Here is a 25031-nt window from a genome sequence, read left to right on the forward strand (position 1 = left end):
AATAAGCAAGCGAGAACATGTTATACCTTTCAATCATACATTACAAAGTATGAATAAAATCGCTTTGCTTTGCAATGCATTTACATATAAGGGTATTCGCCAATGCAACAAAAGTATAATACAAATTATTCTAGCAAACAAAAAACGCTTAAACATATTCGTCGATTTTCCAAGAAGAATATAAATAAATCATTCGTAACAGGAAAATTGACGAAACAAGTTTTACAAATACGATTTCATCTTTGAAGGTCGGAAATTGTAGCAATTAAATTCAAGGTACCTACTATATAAAAGAATACGCCATAGTTTCAGAACTCCAGAGGGGACAAATATTAGTACGTATGTAAGGTCATATTAAACTATCTGGACTACTTTTGACGACGCTTTTAAACGATTCAACAATGATTTGACTAAAACACTGATAAATTTTGACCAATAATATTATACTAACTTTAGTATTCTAAATAAATAATAATAAAAAAACCTTTTTTTCACTAATTACCGCTAGTTTAACATGACCTTTTAAAAAGTTTTAGTACGCAACCATAGCAACGACAAACACATGACCTTAAAAATTTCAGTAACCATAGCAACGTGATATAAAGGTGATAATACCTGCAGGGGACTGATGATCTGCGCCTGCGTCGGTTGTTGCGTGCCCAGCACTGGTTGGGAGACTTGCACGCACTGAGCTTGGACTGTCTGAGTACCACCGCTGGTTCCTGACTTCCCGGCCGTAGCTTTGCCTCCACACTGCAAGTAATACATAATTTATTCGATTTTGCACACTTTTACGGTATAATTTAGAATACAAAGAAATCGTTTTTTGGGTTCTAGTTCCACTGTGGAGAAATACTTATATAAAATTGAATTTAAATAATTATCTTACGGGATTGGAACCTCCTAAGGGCTAAGCTGATAGTGAACCATATATTTATTTATTTTTGCAAAAAACAACTATGTTTTTTTTGTATAGTTGTTGGTGTCCCAAAAGCAAATATGCAGATAGATGTTTTCACAAAATCTGACGTAAATTAAATAGAAAAAAGAATTGTTCTAAATCAAAAGTATTTATGGAGCCCATTGATTTAAACAAACACTAGTACTTCTTTACTGATTTCCAGAGCTACTAATACAAAAGTTCAGTTTGTATCCCACGCCAGTTTCATATGACAGACAGATAAAACTGCTTCGCTTAATAAATATGATATTATGGAGCTAAGATATCAGTTTCAGCTAAATCTTGCATTCTTGAGTCAGTTTTGGTAAACAGCTTCAGGTTATCAATTCAACAAATTTGTAATAAGAGTACGTTGAAAAATATTAATAGCGAATTGAACTTTAGATAAACATAGAGTTAGGGTTGATTTTTCAATGGTCGTCTTAAAGCAGCCTTTTGTTGGACTATTTATTCAGTTATTTGGGTAATAAAAATGAGATTTTAAGTCCAAAAGACGTCATATGTTTACCTTATGCATATCAGACTGCTTCTGCTGCTGCGAGATGCCGGCGACGGTGGAATGCGAGTGCGCGGGCAGGATGCTCGGCTGCGAGTTGATCACGCCCAGGGGACTGAACACGAACGTCTGGTTCTGCGTCGTAGGTATCGCGGGAATCGTCGTGTACCCCGGGAACGGCGCTGCACACAACACTACGTTAGACCCCATAAAAACAGCCCAACACGTCACTACTGCCGACCACGGGACCCCACAATCTCAAGCGAAGATTTAAAATGAACTCATAAATCGTTACACGTAAAAACAACCAACATGTGACGATTCACGATTATAAAATGCGTGGGAAGCTAATAAAAAGCTGCACTTGCAATGTGAACAGTAAAAAGCCTGCAATGAACTTACAAAACAAATGTTTCTATTTTAAGTATAATTTAGAAAAAGCTTCAAATAATACAAAGTGGAATTGCCAATTAAATTACACGAATCAAACTAACTCAATGAAAAAAAACTCCCTCACGAAATCAAATGTACATTCACATTGTCAACCACGAGACTCATAAAAAAAACATTTTGAAAATTTTGTAAACCTTGCTCCTGATATGTAGTGAGACCTGTAAAATTTACTGAAAAACTAAATAGTGTGGAAGTTCTCATGGGCAGGGGACTGACTGGTATCGTATATTTCGAGGTTATATAGGTAACTAGAAATGTGCGTTTATACTGAAATTAACTGGCGAGTATGGTGGGCTGTCGAAGCTTAATATTACTGCTAATCGTAATAATAAAGGAAATAGCGGTAGAAAGGAATAAGTTGTAGCTGATGCGGTTAACTATTACTCTGTTTACTACCGCTATAGAAAGGCATGGTTAAAACACGAGCGAAGAGTAGCGTTGTGGCACGAAAAATTTAATAGGTAGGCCAAAAATAAGTAACTAGGTCAAACATAAAATCCTTTATCAAATTCATTCGATAAATCATTGTCGTTTTGACTTTTTTTTCGTTTTATGATTGATCTTATTTCCCGCATTTTCAAACAAATTGTAGATATTGAAAGTAACGGTTTTTTTTTCACATACACCGTATAACACGAAGGTTACACGAGTTGAAATATTCAGAAGCTACTTTCCTACTCCCCACTCGTGTTTATATACAAGTATAATATGAAGGTATATCTATGAGAATAATATGCCAAATCTAAAAGGGAATAAGAATGATTCGCTCGCCGTGTCAAGTTGGTTCGCGTTGACTCGCGCGGGGTGAGAAAGGCGTATATTATACGCCTTAATCTTCACACGGGACCAGGACACGCTACTTAAAGTACAACTAGAACATAGTACATACTTTAGTATTAAAGTAATAAACCTTTTTCGTGACAAAATTGTAAACACAATTTATATTGCACTGTCTTAGTAATAAACTTAGTTTAATATAAGACGAAAGGTTGTTTTTATATCACCACTTTAAAAAAAGATGATGTTGGTAACATTTATCGCCATATTATAAAATGTGATCTCATAAAGTACGGGCTTTAGCACTAGGTTTAAATCACCGTCTTGAACAAAGTAAATGGTCTAAACCTAGCATTAAAGCCTGTACTTTTTAAATCCGTGTTTTATCATAAGGTAATTAAAGTTGACTTTATAAAGTATGATAGGAGTGGTCACATTTTTACATGGAAATCTATGATTTTTATGCGATTTGCTCATTATCATAAATACATGCATTACCAGTGAAAGTGTAGACCAAGGAAATTGTTAATTACAACTGAATCATAATTAACGTCAGGACTTTCTGTAAATCGTCTGAATACGACAGTCTTTCAAGAATGCATCACTTTCATACAAAACGTGGTCTTAAAAAAGTACCAGATTTAGTCCTAGATTAAACCATTATCTTAATAAAAGATAACGGATTAAACCTAGTACTAAAGCAAGGAATTTAAAATAGGACTATTTAGACCTAGTACTAAAACTTTGAAACACGTTTCATAATAAGGTACTTAGGGGTAAATTCCAAGTATTTTATTACATAACTGGATTGCTACAACGTAATGCAGTTGGTACAAGCTCTTGAACATAATTTTACTGTGAGTAAAAAATGTACAGCTGGCTTTTATATCGATGCGGAGTCAACGAATGTTCAACCTTTACTTTATACACATTGAACTGGGTAAGGGTGTTAGCTTAGGCTGCCTAGCCTAGTCCGATAATCGGTGGCCGATTTTTTGTAAGAGAAAAATAGAACGATAGAAACAGTGCAACAAAAAAATCGGTCCGATTATCCATCATCCGCACAAACCTCCATTAAAGTTAAAGCTTCTTTAAATCTATTGCTGACTCTTTCTTTGTCAACAGGATAAAATGTGACAGCAATAGATTCAATGAAGCTATAACTTTAATGGAACTTTGTGCAACTGACATTATATCTGTCCTATATAAAGCTTGATGTGGGCCAGTAGCCTTAGGCCCAAGTACATCGACAACATATACGTCAGATTTTCGTTAAAAACTGTTCACTTTGAAGTTTCAAGTGCGAGAAAATTAAGGGAACAAATATAATGACCACCATAAAATGCTTTGATACCCTTAGTTTTGCAACCAGAAAAATCTACTGAACACCAGAAAAATAAAGTCTAAAAATGTAATAGTACCAGCTATTTTAGTCACGACTTCACTTTAAATTGTATTCGACCACCAAATTTAGTAAATGATCACCAACTCTTGACGACCAAATTAATGTATTATTTTTGCCTAAATAAGTCACTGTGATTGCCATAAAATGTAGGCTTATTATCAAATAAAGTATTATGATGCCATATTAAGTTATGTGTCCGGCTTGCAATGCATGCGTGAGTGTCAGTATGACGAGTGACTGGGGAAAATGGAAGAAAATGACATATTGCGCCGACCCCAAGTAAAATTGGGAACAGGGCAGGAGAAAGAAGAAGAAGAATGTGTTTCTCAATACACTCCCTCGAAAACACACTCTTATCGCACTGTTTAGAGGCATGCAATAGACAATTTTCCACCCTAGTGCAGGAAAAGGGTCCCCATAATGTTATTACATTTATTGTATCAGGCCGAACTTATTTTTTTGGAGTCAGTTTACTTAAACAGGATAGCAAGATGTAAAAACTTTGATTATCATTTTATATTAAAACGCTGGTATAATTTTGATGATCATTCACTACTTTTGGTGATCATTTACTACTTTTGGGATAACAATGATTTATTTGGACTCATTTTGCTTAAATAGGATAACAGAATGTAAAAACTTTGGTTATCATTTTACTTTAAAATGGTGGTTTAATTTTGGTGATCATTTACTATTTTTGGCTTGCGCATGATTTATTTTGGAGTGATTTCACTTAAATGGGATAGCAAAGTGTTAAAACTTTGGTTATCATTTTACATTAAAATGCGAGTTTCATTTTGGTGATCATTTACTATTTTTGTCTGCTATTTGTTACTATTTCTGGTGATCAGTTAAACATAAGCCGAAAATTAATAGTCAACAGTAGTTTTAGGAAAACTGACATTTAAATTGTCTGTAAACTACGCCTTATACAATTAGCATATCTTCGGATGGGGATGATATTAATCCAGTGCGTTTGTATAGCGTACATTGAAATATACACATATACAGTAATCTAGCTGAATACACTTTTCCTAGAAGTCACTATTTCCCAACAAATAAACCTTAATTGGAAATTGGTTCAGCTGTTATTAAGATTTAGCGAGACTGACAGCAATTTTGATATACATATAAGAGCAGAAGATTATCAATAGATAAGGGATATTTTTTTACTTGCATGCGTTTCATAGAAGGTTCTAGAAGTAATGTTTTTGTGAACTCACCAGCCTGGCCTTGTAAGACCTGTTTGCCTTGAGTGGTGAGCATGTGTGGGGCTAGCTGGTTACCCTGGAACGGCTTGCCGGCAGCGATCACCTGTATAACAGTATTTAATATTATACAATATTTCTAATGTAGCTATTCATCAAAATATGCAGTCTTGAGGGAATTTTTACTAAAAACGATTAAACTTAAAAGGGATAGGTATTGTATAATACTATCAATAATTGTAAAATCCGACATTTTACAAATATATTTAAAATTAAGTGTGTTGAAATATATTTTTGAAATACACAATGGTGAGGCATGTATGAAAAATCAATAAGAGCTTTAACAAAGGCCACATGACATATATAATTTGTAAAGACACTGATTATCTTGCACATTTTAATAAGTCTACATATCCTGACTACATATAAGAACTTCTATGACGTAGGCTTTGATAATTTGAATTATTTTTATAATGTGGGAGTCGAATAGTTTTTGTGGACCTTCAATGCTTCAAAAGCTTAAGAAATATGAACTTTTAACTAGTTATTACCTGTATCTGCTGTGAATTGATCCCGGGATGCAGTGCGATGTTCCCGGGCATCAGCAAGGGGCCCTGAGCATTGTACAGCTGCTGCAAGTAGGTGCTGTTCTGCAGCGGCTGCTGAATCACTTGCACGCGACTGTGGCCCCATTCCGCGCTGTTATATACAGTTATATAGGTATGTTTATGTACATGGGTTGTACAAGTCATGATCATCTCCCGAGCCTTTTCACAACTATGTTGGGGTGGGTTTCCAGGTTATAGAAGTAATCTCACTAATATTCTAAATGCGAAAGTTTGCAAGGATTATTGTCGCTCTTTCACGCAAAAACTAATGGGTAGATTTTGATGAAACTTGGTAGTAATAAAGAGAATAAGAATAACATATTTAGCATCAATGTACGTAAAGAAGTTCCCTTGGGACGCGGTTAAAATCGTGCGCTGAAGCTTTTTTTTTTATTGCATACAATTTAAAAGGAAAACCAAAACTATTTACAAGAAATAAATATTTCCAAAAAATACGCGAAACAATCTTCATATTTCTTAACATAGTTTATTCAAATATTGAACAATAAAATTCTAATCCAGTATTCATATCAACTTGTATGTTTTTCAGTCAGGAAAAATACGATTCTAATACATTAATAAATAAATACATTTGTTATGTGTCTACGCTGACACCTTTGCTGTCGATGGGTCAAACCGGATTCATGAATTTTTAAAACTCTATAATTTTACATGATGTGATAAAACCAAAAGCATTTTTAAACATTTAACTTATGTTTGACTTCTGATAATGATCAGTGTTTTGGTCAAAAAGTCAAAATATTCTAATAATTCTTACACAGCATTACATCGGTTTAGCATACATAGTATAGTACATTTTAAACTACTGAATAGACTACAAAAGATTAAGCCTACAGTTCGTTAAAAATAGAGTACATAATTGAAGAATTTTGTTTTTGGACCAAAGTCTACTATTATATCGGCTGATTTTGGACTGATATTCTTATTCATAGGTGGAGAGAATTTCTTCTTTACTACATAGTACAAAACATAGACTTTTCTGTCCCTATATCCATGTGTCCTTCATTTGTCCTTTTTACGCTTAAATTTCAAAACCGCGCAATGGATTTTGATGCGTTTTTTTAATAGATAGAGTGATTGAAGATGAAGATTCATAAGTGTAATAACATCCATTAAATAGTGGTGACATACTGTTATCCCGTGCGAAACCTAGCGACCCGCTCAGGCTTCGCACGGGATAAATACGGGATACTACATAGATATAATGTCGTAATTTTGTATAATTATTTACCTGATCTGCTGTGGATGTTGAGGGTTCGTCGGCAGACTCTGCAGGGGCGGCATGGTGGAGATGCTTCCAGCTTGCTGCTGGATACCACCCGTCTGTTGCTGTTGCACCTACGTCATTACAAATACTATAATATTATGGCACAGCAACTTTCACTAAGTATAAGTACTTGGATCTCAAAAACAGAATTCTTCTTGGCAGACGCTTATAAATCACTTTGCTATACATTAGTTGTGAACTGTGAGTTTGCTAGCGAAATGTAAAGAATATACGGACAAATATGAGAGGACCATGTGGCCTGTAGTTGTAATTCTCAAGTCAGTCAATAACTTATCCTTGCAATAGTAAAATAAAAGTAACATGTCATTCAATAGCATCCTTTCTTAATAGTGGTACAATTTTTATTCACATATCTATAATTCAGTTATCTCTCCAAGGCCTAGGATCCACGAAAAAAACAAAAGCCAAACGGAACAAATCGAATTCTGTAAATTCTAAAGACTGTCATAAAGCATCTCACCTCTTTCGGCACATTTGGATAAGTTTCAACTACGATCACCACACAATTCTTGGTGAGGGAACATTTAATTTTTAAAATCAACATTTTAGCCAAAATGAACCAGACTACAATACGTGGTGGTCGACTGGCTAATACTGAAGCAATAGATTTCTTCAAATGAGCTAAGCAGCTGAATTCATTTCGTTTTTATGTCCTAGGTCTTTTTGGATACATACATACATGTATATTTTAAAGATATTTTTTGTACATTTTAGTTATTCTATAGTTGAAGTTTAGCAATCCATGTCACATGAATGTTACAAGGTGGAAAACCGTATTATTATTCAATGTGATTCTTTCCTTTTGTAATAACTGAGAAATGTCTAGTCAATATAACATGTTAAGAAATGTTTAGATATACAAAACCACTGTACAGACCTTCCAGTGTACATTAGTCTATATTAATCTAGTACGCTTTATTAACTTCCCTTTCTTTTCTACCTTGAATCCAAGTTACATAAGGGTGTATCTACACGGCACATGCGCAGGTTACATCTATTTAAAAAACAAGTGACAAGAGCACGCGGGTGGGTATTATGCTTTGGTACATGCGCGGGTACGGCACTGGTCGCGCACGTTTATAAAATGCATGTAACCTGCGCATGTGCCTCAACATGCGCAAGCACCGTGTAGATGCACCCTTATATCCAAGTTACACATAGCTACAGTTGAAGGCATACATACCTGATGCTGAGCCATGGAGCTGGGCATGGAAGACACGACGGTGACTGTCTGGTGGTGCTGCGGCGTCTGCTCGTGCTGCGCCATGCTCATCTGCTGCTGAAGGACTTGTGTCTGACCGTCTACTATCTGTTGTAACAATTGGAAATCAAAGTCAGTTATAAAGTTATAAAAGCTCCTTCGGAACGTCGAAAGTAGTTGCACTTATAATTAAAATTTAAAAAAGATCTTTGGAGGGAAAAGGCTGTCTCTGAGAATAGGCTTAATAAAAAAATATTAAGTCGAGTCTATTAGATTAGCAATAATCATTAGAGGTGTTTTTCCTTTTCTCGGACATGAAATGACTAAAGTGTGACGTCAGTTTCCAATCTGGAATGCAATAGTAAACTTATTTGCTTTATTAAAATACGCTATTGAATTTTCAATAATTGCTGTAGACAGAAACGGGATACTTAAAATTATTATAATCAGTAATAATTTAATCGGAGTATTTTACAGTCTATTATTTCCACTGCAATAATGAAAATTGGCGTCTCTGGCTGGAACGACACTTCAAATAACTGGCTTCCAAAAGGGCTCTTAAAATAGCATAATAACCCACGCTTTTCAACCGCAATAATCCGAAAGCCGACCTGGCTGTCAATGTCAAAGTGAAAATTCAATTTATTTTGCAACGAAACAACATGCGGCCGGAAATTACAGTATCAGACTACAATCCACAAAGTGGTTGGACAAGTCCTTTCTGTACGACCAATAATAGCATATCAGCTGTGATATCCCTCCCCCCCCCTCTCCTCCCATATTCCCCTGCCACAAACGAGTGGAGGGGGTGCCCTTTGTATCCGGGAAATTGAAATAGTTATTTCCTGACGTTCATGAAGGCTTTTGTTGCCGAGATATTTTATTGCGATGTCAAGTAACAAAAGGGGATTTCGAAAAGATTAAATTCTTTGAATAAACTGTTTTTGATCTCTGAAAAATAACGTGCAGAATGTTAAAATAATTTTACAATTCCTTTTACATTTTGATTAAAAATATCACGGTGTCGCTTTACATTTGTTGCAGATTCTTCGACAAGCTGGTCATATTGATAAAACGGAAAGAAGGTTTAACTTTCTATGACCTAGCCTGATAATCCTAAGTAAATATTCATCATCACATATCATCATCAGCCTTTTTACGGTCCCACTGCAGGTCAAAGGCCTCTCGTACAGAGACCCATCATTGAATATCATCATGGCAAAATTATTATGTATTCAGGGTTCTTTGAAACTTTCACATCACTTATACATTCAACATTAAAATTGAAATTGTTTGTCCCTGTCCTATAATCAAATTGATCGAAACAAAACAACAGATACTCGAACCTTCTTCAAGCAAAACATCTTACAATTGCAAAAGGCGTTAACATACGTTTTGAAATTATAATATAGGCCTAAATTCATGTTGTTTAAATTTAAAATGTGTACCCAGAATAATGTTTTTTCGCAATAAACCTTACTAAATATTCATACCTTGATGTCATGAAGGACTACATTAATTCAGGATAAATGAATACTTTAAATTATACTAGGTCATCATTTGTCTAGCCTTTTCACAAACATATTGGGGTTGGCTTCTAATTTTTACGAGATGCAGCTTAGCACTTATGTTTAACATGTAAGAACTGCCTATCTGACCTTTTGAACCCAGTTACAGTTACAGAAGATATTCGTCAAAGATTGTTCACAGAAGACAAGAGCATATCGTTTGACAAAGCCTTAACGATAATGCCCATAGAAGCAGCGGAAACAAATGCAGCATTGGTTGATAGTTATACCAGGGCTAAAAATGCAGTTGACAACGTACCAAATGCAATTCATTTCGTGGGAAATAGTAAGTGGCATAAAAATGGCAATAATAAGTGGTCTCGGGACATGACACTAGCGTCAAGTGATCCAACCGCCGGTGGCATCGGTGGTGGCGTAAACGGCATAAGCGGAGCGAGAGCGGTAAATACCGAGCTAGTCGACCAAGTACAAAGAGCACAGAGTGCCTAGTGCGAGTTTTGTAAGTTAACTTTCTCGAAGCGTAAATTACAACTTAATCAACTAGCACTAATCTCAGAATGATTTATTTAATAAAAAATATATCAGTACTCAGTCGTATTACAAAGGCGCTCACTTGCGAAATAAAAACATTATTATAAGGCAAAATGAATGAAGATGTGATTGATACGACTCTACTTCAATAGAGTTAATTACATACCGAGCGCGTAAGCCTACAGAACTCGGAATCGGCACTCAAGTCGAAAAGTACGTAGAGTATGCAACAAAGATGGGTTTTTGAAGAGGATGTGCCCCAAATGTTTCTTGCAGAAAGTACATCATTGCATAACATACATGAAAATAACCGAGTCTTAAATAAATGATCAGTGGCAGTGATGAGCCGTGAGGTGGAGTATTGTAATAATTATTCTGTAAATACAAAAGACTGCAGTCACAATTACTTGGGCCATTCTGTTTGTGTTGAGAGTCGTTTATTAAATATGGAGATTGACACCCGCAGTACTATTTCGCGTACTTATAAGTTATGCTTGTTATACTTAGAAAGCTCATTGTTTATTGTAAATGAATGCCGAGTAATTTAGAATTACGGTACTATATAGGCGAAGCTGTGACGCCTTTGGGCAAGGTTGAGGTCAAGATAAAATATAAAACTACAACTAAAGTGTTGGATTTGTATGTAATAAAAAGTGGGATGGCTTATGTACCTGAATACCATCATGGTCGACTTCCTATCTGACCGCCTCAAACTAGTTATTCGGGTAACCCAGTACCCCTTGGTTACTGCACATATAGTGGGCCGGATTTGAAACATCTCCTTTCAACAATACCTATACGGGCGAAAATTTCTATGAAGGACGGACCATAAGCCGCTTGTAGCTAAGCTAAGCTGAGTGCTAGCCAGGAATACCCATCACGGCAGCTATTAGGATGCAACGTTGGGAATTATTTTAGCCAGTTCTGACTACACAATAGAATATGTGCGTAGTCACAGGAAACAGATGCTTTGTCTCGTAATCACTTATGTCACAGCTTTGACTACCCGAAAACCATAATAAAATAAAAAAACTAAATGCTATAAACAAAATTTAGTATTTCACCAAAAAAAAAACCGGCCAAGTGCGAGTCGGAATCGCCCACGTACCATTATTAATAAAACGGACAAAAAAAATCAAGTTTGTTGTATGGGCCCCCTAAAATATTTATTTAATTCTAGTTTTCAGCAACAAAAATACATCATCTGTGAAAATTTCAGCTCTCTAACTATCACGGTTCATGAGATACAGCCTGGTGACAAACGGGCGGACGGACGGACAGAGGAGCGAAAACCATAGGGTCTCGTTTTGCCCCATTGGGTACGGAACCCTAAAAAGTAAATGCTATAAACAAAATTTTGTATTACACCAAAATAAACAAAAAATATCAAGCCCAATAAAATAATTTGACACAAAAAGGTCAAAACGACATCCAATAATTGCATAAAACTAACTACGAAAAAAAACAGAACTTATATTAGTCTATAAACAGGTCAGAAAGGTAGTAAATGTAGAGCATGCGAACTGAATTTCCTAGGCAGGTGGTATCGGTCCGAACTACCTCTAACCCGCTCCCCCCCCCTCCCTTCATACCGCGCTCCTACCGGGGTTAACGTAAGGCTAAGTACTTGCACTTACTAGTGTTGGGACGTTACTACATCGATAGTTTCAATTCTCTATTTGAATCGAACTTTAATAAAACAGTTATGATCTTGCTAAATTAGACAAGTTATTAACAGTAGTATAAATTGATAGTTTCTGATAAGTCAAATTAAGTTACCGAACTTAGATTCTATTTTTATCCCTAAAACATATCGTGACAATACATGTTTGTCACTACGCACAAGTCACCACATGGCTGATATTTATCGATAAACGCAGTCACTTCACTACTAAAGACGGATGAGCTTCGGATGATTGACCTCAATACATTCTACAAAATCTAAAGATCAAAAACATGTGAACGGTTCAAAAAAAGTGTGATGTGCATCAGCCTAAATAGAAGCCATAACCATTTAAAAAATATAGATATAGATACATATTAGGAAGTAGTTCCCTCCGGACGCGAGGAAAACCGCAGACGGAAGCTAGTATATTAATAAAATAAGTTGACGACGCAAGGAAACTAAATCACAGTATCACCGGAAGAATGCACAACAAACTTACAGGTAAAAAATCACTTATAGGTAAACCAATCTAAGCGTTTAATACTAGTACATTCAGTATTGCCCGACCATTTTTCGGTGCAGTTGACAGCCGTACAATCAATACAAATAAACCTGACAGCTGTCAACTTCACACAGTCAAAATCAAAAATCGTTTATTCAAACTTGGCTGCTAAACAGCACTTTTTGAACGTCAGACATTAACAAAAGGCAGCCCCCAAAACGCCCACCCTTCACCACTTCCTATATGTTTTTGCTGGGAAGAAGTGGCGCAACAAACTCCCCAGCAACTATACTAATAGCTATTACATGAATACGCACTTCTATTCTGCGTAGAGACCATAACATCTGCGTGACATGCATTCTGGCAAGATGTAGCTAGCGCCCCCAAAGAAACTTCGGAACTAAAGTCTCTATGGCCGAAATGTTGCCATACATAAACAATACCATAAACAAAATTCACTTCGGTCTACCCTTGTGGTGAATGATTATATAGTTCAAGTAGTCAGTCAAACAAATTAGTTAAGAAGTCAAAGTAAACTCGCGCCACTACTCGTATGCACAACAAGAAGCCGCGGTGTCGACTGAGAACTTTATCGATGCGCTACAGTAATATTGTAACAGAGTTTATTGAGTTCCTATGACATAAGGTACATACATTTTTAATTTGCATTGGCCCAACCTATTCTTAGACCTAGAATCGACCGCCAGTCTAAGCCAGTCAGGACTTTATTGATTGCACTGCATAAGACAGTTTTCTATCGTTAATTTATAATGCCCACTTTTACATGTTGAAGTCTACGGCCTGAAATGGGGACGGCAATCGACGCATCTACTTAGGTTATATGTAGTTTAGTACTTGGTTCACGTTTTACAAAATTTACATAAAAAAATTAATCAAAAAATTCTTAAAGTCTCGTTAAGTTCCCTATTTAATTATCAAATATCATCCACAGCGTGAAATATACCACTTCGTTCAAAAAACCTTACCAATAAATTCAGTCCTGGGCTTACTTCTCGTTTCGCTATTTTGAACTGCTTACATTTTGCACCACAACAAATCGATATGACAATATAACTTACAATGACAATCTTGGAGGATTACAATAGATTATCTATCTGTTACTTAGCTTATCTAGAGAGATCTTTCCAGAAATTTCTTCCCAAATTAACTCAAAACCCTTACAAAATCAAACAGATATTGAAATCCACTGTTAGTTATGTTCATCACTACATCATCATCATTATCAAAAAGATTTGTATGTGGTGCAAAACTGATTCATTAATGAAGTAAAGACTTACTTGTTGCGGTTTGATCTCTCCGCTCATCGTCTTCTGGTTCTTTTCAAAAAGCAGGTTGACGTTACTCTGAGGAGTCGCCAGAAAGCTGAGGTTGATCTCCCCAATGCCGGGCACGTTGAACTGCGTGTGCACCGGCTAACACCAAAAACAAACACACTCAAAGCGGTATTCCCTCATTACCTCTCGAAGAAAACATGCATTACACCCGCCAATTCCTTTCCACTAAATTAAATAAAACATGTCTTAAAACTCCCCTTACATTGTCGCACGAAACTTCGTATCGGCGTAATAAATTCTAAGTATCAATTTGAACATTAAAATGTCAGACTTTTACAGCGACGTTCGTATGAATACAGTCTTCGAACAGACAACCTAAGTGGCACCGCTTCCTTTGCAAAAGTACTATAATGACGTAAAGTGCCATTCACTAAGGCTTGCGTGCACTTATGGCGTATTATAATGTGCTGCATGACATCTTATTACGATTGGCAGATGAAAATAGCAGGACCAATGAGAGAAGCAAGGGTCTAACTTAGCAGTGGGTTAAATCAGGCTGTGAATGATAATGATGATAAATATAAACTAAGCGCATTACACTAAATATTGGGCGATATAACGCGACTATTTATGATGAACCAAGTGTACCGTACTTGGTCGATGAACGGAAGCACGCATCCTAATTCGATCGTATGACGTTTTCAATGTGAAGAATAGTTACTTTTTATATGTTACAAGATTATGATTGTCAGATAAATATAAGATAGCAATAAACTGTCTGCCTATAATACTCCTAAAGATAGGCAAAAGATAAATAATTGTATTGTCCGTACACAAATATAAAAACAAGCATTTGATCTGGAAAAACTTATAGACCAGAATGTAAGGCCTATTGTATGATGTGCAGCGCTCGTGAAAATGACAAGTTTGTAAGATAGGCTTAAATCAACACATACCTGCAAGTACTTTTGCTGTTGCTGATCCCCTTGCTGGGTGACTTGCAACAACTCAGTCTTCTGTTGCTGTTGCTGCTGTTGTTGTTGTTGCTGTTGTTGCTGCTGTTGCTGTTGTTGTTGTTGCTGCTGCTGCTGTTGCTGTTGTTGCTGCTGAAATTGCTTCTGCAGCTGTGAGGAAGACAAAACAGTCTCAGTTAATTTGAGCATGTGTTGCTGGGAAGTTTGTTCTTCACCACTTCTTCTCCCCAGCCATAACACTAGGACGTGGTGAAAGGTAAATAGGGGTAAATTTGACGTGAAAAAGTGCTAAAAACTAGCCTACTTTCAATAAACGTTTTTGACTTTGACTTTGAATGCCATATCAACTGTGTCATAATTCTACGAAAATTGCAGATGAATAATACCTAGTTTAACATAAATACAAATAAAATTCGTTATTGTATTTTATTAACTTAATCCCATTGTAAATGTTTGCAGTAGACTAGTTAGTTTCTAAGAATGGTATGGGTTGACTCAGATTTTATTTTCATATCATACTGACTTGTTAAATAATGGAATACCTTACATCAAGTTCTACTCATTTGGTCATAATCTTAATGCATAAGATGGAAAAGCTTAACTTAAATTCTCTAGTAACTATTGGGTATTTAATAACTTTCTTCTGAAATTTCAACTGTGTGTATGTAGAAACAACTCTTCATACCTGGATAAATAGTAGCTAACAGCGTGACTCTACAATAGGGCTATTAACACTAGATATTTTTTTATCGGTTAAGTTCCTGCTGTCAAAGAAACATGTTCTTCAGCTTTTGATTAGTATAGACAGATATGTAATGTAACTCACCAATTCCTGTTGATCCTGATGGTTCTTTATATGCTGCTGTATAGCTTGTTGCTGCTGCCGCTGCAAAGCTTGCTGCAATGCCTGCTGTTGCTGCAACTGCTGCAGTTGTTGCTGTTGCAATTGTTGCAACTGTTGCTGTTGTTGCTGCTGGATTATTTGTTGTTGGATCTAGTTGCAATAAAAGTTGTATTAGCTATACTAAGTCATACATCATGAAAGTAAGATAACTTATGATAAATAAACAAGTTAAGTCATTTACTGTAAGTATAATATATGTAAACTGACCTGTAATTTGTCATCTTCCTCCTTTTGATTCCTATATCTATATTCCTCTAGCTGATTATGATTGTCTGGTTCAGACTTAGGTGGCTTCAAGTCTGGCAGTCTCCTATTATTAGTATTTTGTTTGTCTAAAGCTAGTAATGTGTTAGCAGCTTCGTACTTATCCTCGAAAGTGATACCAGCCTTCTCTGCAAGAGTCTCCAAGTACTGCAGAGGCCTCTTAGCCGGCTTGCCCTGTGTCTTTTTCTCTCCCTGACTGCCACCAGGCGACTGCTTTATCGCAGTCTTAGTTATTGTAATACTGTTCTTATTACAGTCATCCTTTTTCTCATTTTTAGGTTCTAACGTGAAGTAATTTTTATGATAATTATTGTCTTTGTCCTTATCACCGTTGACGTTACCGTTTTCTATTAAAGTTATTGTCGTTGAGTTGGCAACCTTTATTGACTTATCTTTGGAGTCTTCTTTTGTTTGCGGAGACTGGCCCAGGGTGTGGGTGGGGGACAACAGCTGCTGAGCGGGCACATGCTGCGTTACAGGTACATTGACATTTGGCACTTCTGCAGGATGTAAGGACTTGTCGACCGGCTTCACAAGCTGCTGTTGATAATTTGAAATTTGTGGCTCCTTCTCCTGATCCTTTTTCTTTTGTAAGTTGTCTAGGATTTCAGACCTAAAACAACATTTAAACATTATCGCTCATGTTGAATTCGATGATTTTTACTTATAATTATGTTAGACACACAAAAAATGGGTTAATCTTTGTAAAAAAAAACACAAAATTTAATAACATAACACAACTTGGAAGAGCTAAACTGTCTAGTACCTGTGTATTTAACTACTACATACATGTTAGTAAGTATGTGAGGACTGTCCCTACATTGCAATAACAAAAGGACCAATCTTTGTGACTCAAGAATGCGATGTTAAAATAATCACCTGTACTGCTGGGCCATATTGATAAATTAAGTATCTAGCTAGTTCAGTCTGTGCATTTACTATGTTCAATCAACTATAGCATCTTACGCGAGTTCTACACCGATTTCTATTAAAAAGATTAGTAGTTACATAGATAAACATAGAAACTTAAATTGGAGTTTTTATATCAAGTCGTTCAGTAAATAAACTAAGAATATAAACCAATACTTGTGTTTATCACTATATTTTAACTCAAGTAGATATCAAAAAAACCAACCAAGCCTTCACTTCACTTTTTTTTCTTCCAAGCACGGTGTTTCAAAATAATCTCGCTTTTTTGCTTCTGTCATAAATGTCATCAGAAATCAACTTGACATTGACAGTTCACTGATAAATTACCAGTATTCATTAGTATGTTACCAGAAATAAAAAAATATTTCGATGAATAACAAATTCGTTCTTAGGATTATCTACTTTTCTTTTGAGACAGAAGACTGTAATTATCATGCGTAATAGAAAAAGGTGCATGTGAATAAGCAACTAAAACAATTTTCACAGATTCTCATTGCTTACTGTATCATCATTGAGAATGGCGTCGGGGTTAACTTATTTATGAATTTCCAATTCAAGTATGGTTAGTTAAACGGATAATGGAATAAGCAGTACATATGGTATAATATAATAGGTACGAATATTAAAATAAATATTCGGTAAACTATAATTTTAGTACTGTTATCCTCTCTGTAACTCAATCCTATTTAAGTCAGCATGCGTGAGTTGAAAAGAAATAACTTCGATGACTTAAGTATAGTAATTTATAAAAGTTACATTGTAAAAGGTCAAAATCTCAAAATCGGAGTTCGTTGCTATTGCTAGTATTGAAATCCCTAAACAATAAGGATAAAGCGGGATTTAATTATAACTGTAATAGATAAATAAGATTCAATGGGTAGAGTGGGTAAAACAGTATAAATTATTATTTTGTTCTCAGCTTCAACTTTTTATTCGGTATTATTAAATCGGCCAATTCCGTCAACAGGTGAGATGTAACCAGCGTTGTCTGACGTTGACACTTGCTAGATTCGTTCCACCAGGCCAATGTAATAAAAGTAGTTCTAATACATTGTACTTTACTATTAAGATTCATAAATTATTAAGAAGAAGAATGAAGAAAGAAGATTAATTTTCAATTTCTTTTCTACTTGAGTTCCTAGGTAAATAATTTGATAGTTCCAACGCAATACTAAATTTTTTTTTTTAAATAAAGCTTTTCGATGTCGTAGGGGGATATGATCTGGATAAGTAATTATTATTGGAACGGATGTATAGCCATATTGTATTGAGTATCAAAGGATATTATGGTAGCTAAAATGATAGTTCCCTCAGAACACGGCTGAAACCGCGTCTGCTTTTGCGGAGTGCAGACCGTCACATCCAGAATTCTAGCTTATTCATACATAATTGATTGTGGAAGTATTCAGTAAAAGCTCGTATCCAAATATGGCCACGTCTCTCCGTTCTATCAAAGTGTAACCAATTTTCTTACATTGCAAAGTTCCATCGGTAGGTAAAAAATAATGTCGACTAATAGACTGATCAGCTAGGCATTTATCCTAGTTCATGTTTCGCATATTTGGGCCCTGTATTAGAGAACTTAATCTTTAAATGACAGAATAAACACATCGAAACACGTGAGTTTTGAACTTGTTTTTAACAATACTTTGTTTAAAGTATTTGCGTTCTGGTATTATAATTATTTCAGTTTTTCCAAGATGCTGTGTTCAGTGGCTAAAGTGAGTACCCAAAGTTAATCAGTTGGTAACAATGGCAACAAACATCCTCCTATATTCCCAAACTGCAAAGAATGAATCATTTCGAGGACCGACTTCCGACTTCTGGCAAATTGGTCGATGAAATACATTTATTTTCTCACACGCATTCAAACCGAGGGAGCAGGAGGGTCGATCATTGTTTATAGCAGATCATTGACATTGTTGAAACAAAATTCAATGATATCAAATAATAGCATCTTGAGATCATGATATCCTTATCAAGATGCAAGAGTCAAATGGGGAAATTGGTTTATTGTGAACTGTGGGCGACACAGTGTCACTCCTAATTCAGAATTCGCTCTGGCTTTCTGTTGAATATCAATGAAGCTCAACCAGTGCATTCAACCCTACAAATGGGCTGCATCTACAAAGAATGGCACAGTTTATTGCAATAAATTGGCATTGGCATATGAAGAAATATTCTAGACATCAGGCTATGTCTCCTCTGCCATAAATTCCATAGGAAACATATCCTTAGGCTGTGATATTAGAATTCAATACAATACCGATTTTTCGAAAATTATTAGAAAGTCAGGTAAAACTAGGTCCTCATTTATTAAATATAATTCATAGATTTTTAAATCCTATATCTTATGAATGAATCAAATTAGTTACTCAAGTTTTATGCTGTGTCTTACAGCAGCAGAAAGAGTTTATCGCTTCATAAATATGTATTTGAGTAGATGGATGATTTCCCGAAACACCCGAACCCTATCTTTCTAAAACTCCAATCAGTCACCCTTCTTGGATCAGCGACCTTGACTCTCATTTGCTAAGTTTGTCCTTCAATTCTGTGTGTATTCTGATTTAGCCGAAAGTATCCACAAAGAGAGCACGTGCGATCTAAACTGGACCTCTTGATGAAATGTTAAATACAGCAAAAGCTAACAGGTGTGTCAAGTGAGAATGCCTGACTAGTTTACTTTAATTCCCGCTTAAACAAAGTTTATCAACTGTGTTAGTGAAGCGATAATCCAATCTAAATGGGTAATACCGTACGATCTTTCACAGACGATATTCGCCACATATACCTACGCTACCTTTATATTTGCTTGTAGAGAAGTCGGTAGCTACTTGAAATAAACTAGAAAGTGTTATGAAACCTTCGTATCGTCAGCTGCATTTCCGCTGTTGGGATAAGCACTGAATTTCAAGTAGGTACTTAAGCAGTAAATTGATCCTGCCAGACCACTATTATATAGGCTTTTGGACGACGAAAGTGGGGCGGAAGCGTACGCGCTGACGCCTTTTTGATACAAGTTTAATGAAATGGTGAAAACGATTAGTCCTAATTATTGTCTTTCCAAAACATACACAATTATCAACCTTGCCTTCACTACAGCACATGTATCTGTTACGACTTTCGATAGGTATTACATCTGCTTTCTTCCGAGTTGATTGAATTCAAATGCCAATAATAATTCTCATTTAATTCCTCCGAGCTGTTCAGACTGGTCACTCAATCTACCTCGACTCCAATTCTACGGATGCCGTGAACTTTGATTTCATCGGTCGCGCGTAATTTCATTTCACGTAACTGGTTAGCAGTAATCGGTGCGGGTGTGCCGTGAGAAACTCATAAATATTTGCCTAACACCTCTACCTTATCCTATTCGATAAACTGTAGCTAAGTATCAATATACTATGGGTTTTCTTACACTTTAAAACAATTATACAGGACTTGAAAATATAGGTAGGTACATTATGGATTTCTACAAATAGTTTTTAAGTAGGTTCATACTTTTAATCTAAAAATAGTGGGAAGAGAGAGAGTTTCACATAATTTGTATAATTACGCGAATACTGCCTCTATCAAAGATAAAAGGACATTCTAGGACTTCGATAATGCACAGGTGGATCATTCAGGTAAGGGTTCACTGCTTCAAGCATTAACGCACTCAGAAGCTAACAATGCGCTAGGCAGAAGGCAGCTTTTTATAGGGTTTCGCAAACACCGCGTGATTTTATGTGGACGGCTACGGTGTACAACAACTTGTGGGAAAAACACGACTTGAATGTCGTAGGCACAAGGGCAGGGCGCAATCTATTGATCAAACGAAAATCAATCCGGGGTCACAATTGCTCTTACATACATAGAAAGGGGAGTTTTTTTAGAAGCTACGAACAGTTATTATTATTATTGAGATGATAAAAAAATTAATTTTGACCTATCAATGGTTGTCGCATTTGCTCAGTGGTGTAGGTAATGCATTAAGTTACTGATTTTCTATGCCTTCTTGGTAAATCGACAGTATTATCTTCGTTCATAAGGAAGCTTCTTAGAATGATGAGGGTAATAAAACTTTATTAAACTTATTCTTTGAAAAGAGGTATTAAAGTCAAAATTGCAGGAATGAAGTTCGTTAATTCCTATAAATTCCACAACAAAGTTTTCTGTGAGGAACGGGCGGGAAATCTCACTCGCCCAGTAGCAAATATTTTCGCGTGCCGATATTAAATTCTGATGGTGTGTCTGAATATAATATCTTGTTGAAAGTATCTTGTAACTTCATTCCATTAAACTATCATGATTTGCCCTGGGTACACTAGTAGGTACTACAGCTCTTTTAAAACATTCATGAAGTGCAATATAGAGCTTCCAAGAAGGCTTGTTAAGAGCTTTTCTGAAAATGAAGAAGCCTGACGGACTAGAGTTTGACTCCTACAAATCTAAAATTCTGATGAGACTATTTATGTTACATAGAAGTGAGTCTTATATATAATACAAAATTGTAGGAAGTTGTGCGGACGGTTTTGAGGTCATCTAGCCAGCCAGGTGAAGTTACTTTGCAAACTTCAATTTCTTACTCTAGACGCTTTAATCACTAGTGATTAGTCCAGGGAACATGTAGAGATGAGCCAAAGTAAATTATGTTTGTCTACTTCCTAAAAAGTTTTGAGTTCTTACAACCTACAGCGGATACGTAACGTAACAGTTCCAGAAGTGCAAATAGGTATTAGGAAAGTTGTTTGTTATTGACAATCGAACCATGCCACGTGTTTTCGAGTTACTTACCTTTGCTGCCAGAGGCATTAAGCTATACACCTATAAAGGGACAGACACCTAAATAAAAACGGTCCGTCTGGTATTATTTCACAAGGGGAAGCAAAAAATAATGAAAACGTGCGAGTGAGAGAGTGTTATGCGAACGCGTGTGGCATGACAAAGAGAGAGACCATAAAAGCCCACAAGGGGAGTCGGAGCGCGAACCGGTTCTGCATGTGTGCAGACAGACGGCGCCCTCCCTCCCCTCGGCTGTCGACCCTCGAGTGCCTCGGCTGAGAGCCTTACAATGTCGGCTTTTCGCCGAAGCGTTGCAATAATAATAACCACGAAACTTCACTGTCAGTATTACAACAAAGCCTCGAGATTGTTATGTATTATTCAAAACATTATGTGACACAGGTAATAAGTAATTGTGTTAGTATTCTATACCGATATGAAACACTGAGCAGCACCCTTTCTCCTTCACTTGTGCATAACGAGCCGGAGTCAACTTAGTTCGCTAATATTGGCACAATTATATTGCTCCATTCCGCTGCGATGACGAACCAATGCCCGAGCAAGTTTGCTCACCATGTATAGCCACACGCGACGCACTCACTCACAACAGATCGCAATCAGAAATTAAATAAATAACATAAAATACCTTTTGGTGTAAAAACCATAAGAACAACGTTCCATCGTTTCAAAATAAAAGGTTAACTGAAACGTAAGCGCCGTCCCATGCGGCAGTGATTAAAAGAAAAAACAAACGAAAAGGTGAGGATCGAGACATTCGCACGGGTGAAAGTAAACACAACACTTATTATCGACGAAAACGACATACAAACACACTTTATCGATAGTCCGGTGCCCGTGTCATTGTAACAATAACCTTCTTTTCGAATGGCGAAACACGACTGCGGCTGTGTAATGTGCGCGCAGTACCGGCGCGCCGCACCCATGCCCCGCGCGGCCCATGGCTGCCCCGCTCAGCCCCGAGTCGCGGCGCTCTCTATCACCCGTCGCCAATGGTACGCCCGCTGGGATCCAAGCCTCCTCATTGGTCCAACCGTTTTACGGCCGTTCCACAAACAAAACCGGTTGCCAAGAACGACTCGAAAGGGCGCGAGGGACGAAATTAGCGTATGCGCGATTATTATTATTGTTACCAGTTCTTTCTCTTTCTATCTTGTTGTTACAAACGAGACGGAAATAGTAGTACTCGTAAAATATTAACTCGTCGTTGCACCGCACCTTTTTATCCTGTTACCGACCGTTTTTTTAACAGTTAAGTTGCTTACAATAAAATTACTAACCCTGGCTGTTGTGTACTATGTTGACCCCCCGCCGTTTATTTGTAATGTTCATGATAATCCTTATATGAATAAAAAGTAACTTAAAGCTTAAGCTAAAAAAGTCAGACCATCGTTTACCAATTGGTACCAAGTTTACTTAAAATGTCCAACCATTGTAATGTGGTTACACTAGTGAGGTACATGGTAGAGCACTCAGGTATGCAGAAGCCGTGTAATGCTACAATATCTACCTAATACTTCTTAGGTGTTGCTTCTTATCTACCTAATACTTAGCGTGTTGCACACAATGTCTTCCGTCTGGATGGTCGGGTTTCAGTTTACAACCCTAATACCTTCCCCACGGTTATAATTTCACCCGTTCGTCATTGGGGTCTGGCCCCTATTTTGTTAATACTGTATACCATACTAGCGTGCTCCCCATTGTCCCCAAGCTCCTTCCCTGGCTACATAATGAATGAACGACATAATAATATATTATGGTATATAAAAAAAATTATATCGACATATCAAAAAAATAAAAATGCCAACCCAGCTAGCATTTATACCTAATAAAGGTTCCTAATAACTAATAACTAAAAAAAAATAACCTATTTTCTGGCTACTTAAATTAGGTAATAGAGAAGGGCACATACCTGTGTTGTATATTGTGTCCCTACTCTCCCGCGAAAGATTTTTTTTGGAAATGGCGGCTGAACGGAGTACTCTAATTTGCCTCTCACTCGCACTCACTATGTGGCAATGTAATTTGTTGAAAACACCGTTTCGCGCCAAGTTAATGCCTAGTGAAATATTTTAATAACCTGACAATTTGAATACCTACAACTTATCTTTCAAACAAAATTATTTGTTTCCATATTAAATTATTTGCATTAATATTGTTTCCGGATCAATACAAACACATACCTACGACATGGAAAAAGATTTAACGTAATGACTAAAAAGTTGTGTTTATATGTTAGTTACTTTTCAAGTAATTTAGTAGTACGAATAAGTGTAATTACCCAAAAAATATAATTACAATAACTAATTTGACTTGTTCATCCCAAGTTATCTATCCCGCAACGCCATCTATTGAAAATCTTAAGAAGTTTAGCCACCAGCGCCATCTTGGGTTCTTAACATTTGAACACACTTTTGAAAAGCGAGTGCCAAACAAAATTATTTATTCTTTAAATCTATATTAGCTTCAATAGTAATTAAAGTATGTAATAATTAGTCTGTATAATATACATCCTGAACTGAACTAATGTTGTAGATCTTAACTGTTGAAGCGATCCCCTACAGCTTCACCTACTTCACAAAGGTACGCCCTTATGTATTATGCATAAATAAACGTTACTCTATGCATAAAAAAAACACATTAAAATCCACTTAAAAGCTCTAACTCAAGCACTCTAAAAACTGATGAAAACTTAGCCCTACATCTAAAGAAAATGATAATAGACTCTGTGTTTAAAACTATAGAGTCTATTTTAAATTAAGCTTGCATATTCCAATTTAAAATGCAGGTAGCTGCATAATGTATTTTGTTTGGAAACCTATAAAATATTCACCTCGCCATTACTCAATATACAAAAAAAAACGGTGCTTAGTTCGCGATGGATTCCTACTGATGGGATACCCAGACGTTCTGCAATAAATTCCTGATTTCGAATTGCTTGCCGAATTATTTTAACACTTATGTAGTTGCAAATAAGGTTTAAAATGCCTGTGAGGAAACCTACCCTAATTTATATGGTTAATTCCAGCCCTTCGGTGGCGGGAGAAGGCGTCGCCTCAGTAAATTATGGGACCCTTTTCAAACGTAATGGTGCTATACCTATGTTACCCATACATAGAAGTATACCTACCTATCTATCTATCTACCCATATTCAGCAGTGGACCGAGTATCTGATGATGATGACGTTGATTATACTTCCAAACTCGATTTACGAGACAAAAAAAAACTGAGGAAA

General features: G+C 36.3%; 1 protein-coding gene across 10 annotated transcripts in view; it reads right to left on the reverse strand.

Annotated features, from left to right (window-relative positions):
• LOC110373852 (polyhomeotic-proximal chromatin protein) overlaps positions 1–22764 on the reverse strand; it is a 43529-nt gene extending 20765 nt beyond the window's left edge. For 6 of the 10 annotated variants that reach the window (XM_064036082.1, XM_064036067.1, XM_064036075.1 and 3 more), the window contains exons 1-11: positions 22612–22764; positions 16027–16696; positions 15742–15909; positions 14898–15065; positions 13945–14079; positions 8401–8526; positions 7161–7267; positions 5852–5999; positions 5316–5406; positions 1470–1639; positions 616–753 (exon numbers count right to left, since the gene is read on the reverse strand). In XM_064036082.1, coding sequence (XP_063892152.1) covers positions 616–753; positions 1470–1639; positions 5316–5406; positions 5852–5999; positions 7161–7267; positions 8401–8526; positions 13945–14079; positions 14898–15065; positions 15742–15909; positions 16027–16696; positions 22612–22721 — 2031 coding nt within the window. In that variant the 5' untranslated portion in view covers positions 22722–22764. Of the gene's footprint in view, positions 1–615; positions 754–1469; positions 1640–5315; positions 5407–5851; positions 6000–7160; positions 7268–8400; positions 8527–13944; positions 14080–14897; positions 15066–15741; positions 15910–16026; positions 16697–16962; positions 17133–22423 lie in introns of those variants that run through there. The other 4 variants (XM_064036071.1, XM_064036084.1, XM_064036077.1 and 1 more) reach the window with 4 other exon arrangements.
• Between the last annotated feature and the right edge of the window lie 2267 nt (positions 22765–25031).

The sequence above is a fragment of the Helicoverpa armigera genome, chromosome 1 (assembly GCF_030705265.1).
Source record: "Helicoverpa armigera isolate CAAS_96S chromosome 1, ASM3070526v1, whole genome shotgun sequence".
Taxonomy (NCBI): Eukaryota; Metazoa; Arthropoda; class Insecta; order Lepidoptera; family Noctuidae; genus Helicoverpa; species Helicoverpa armigera.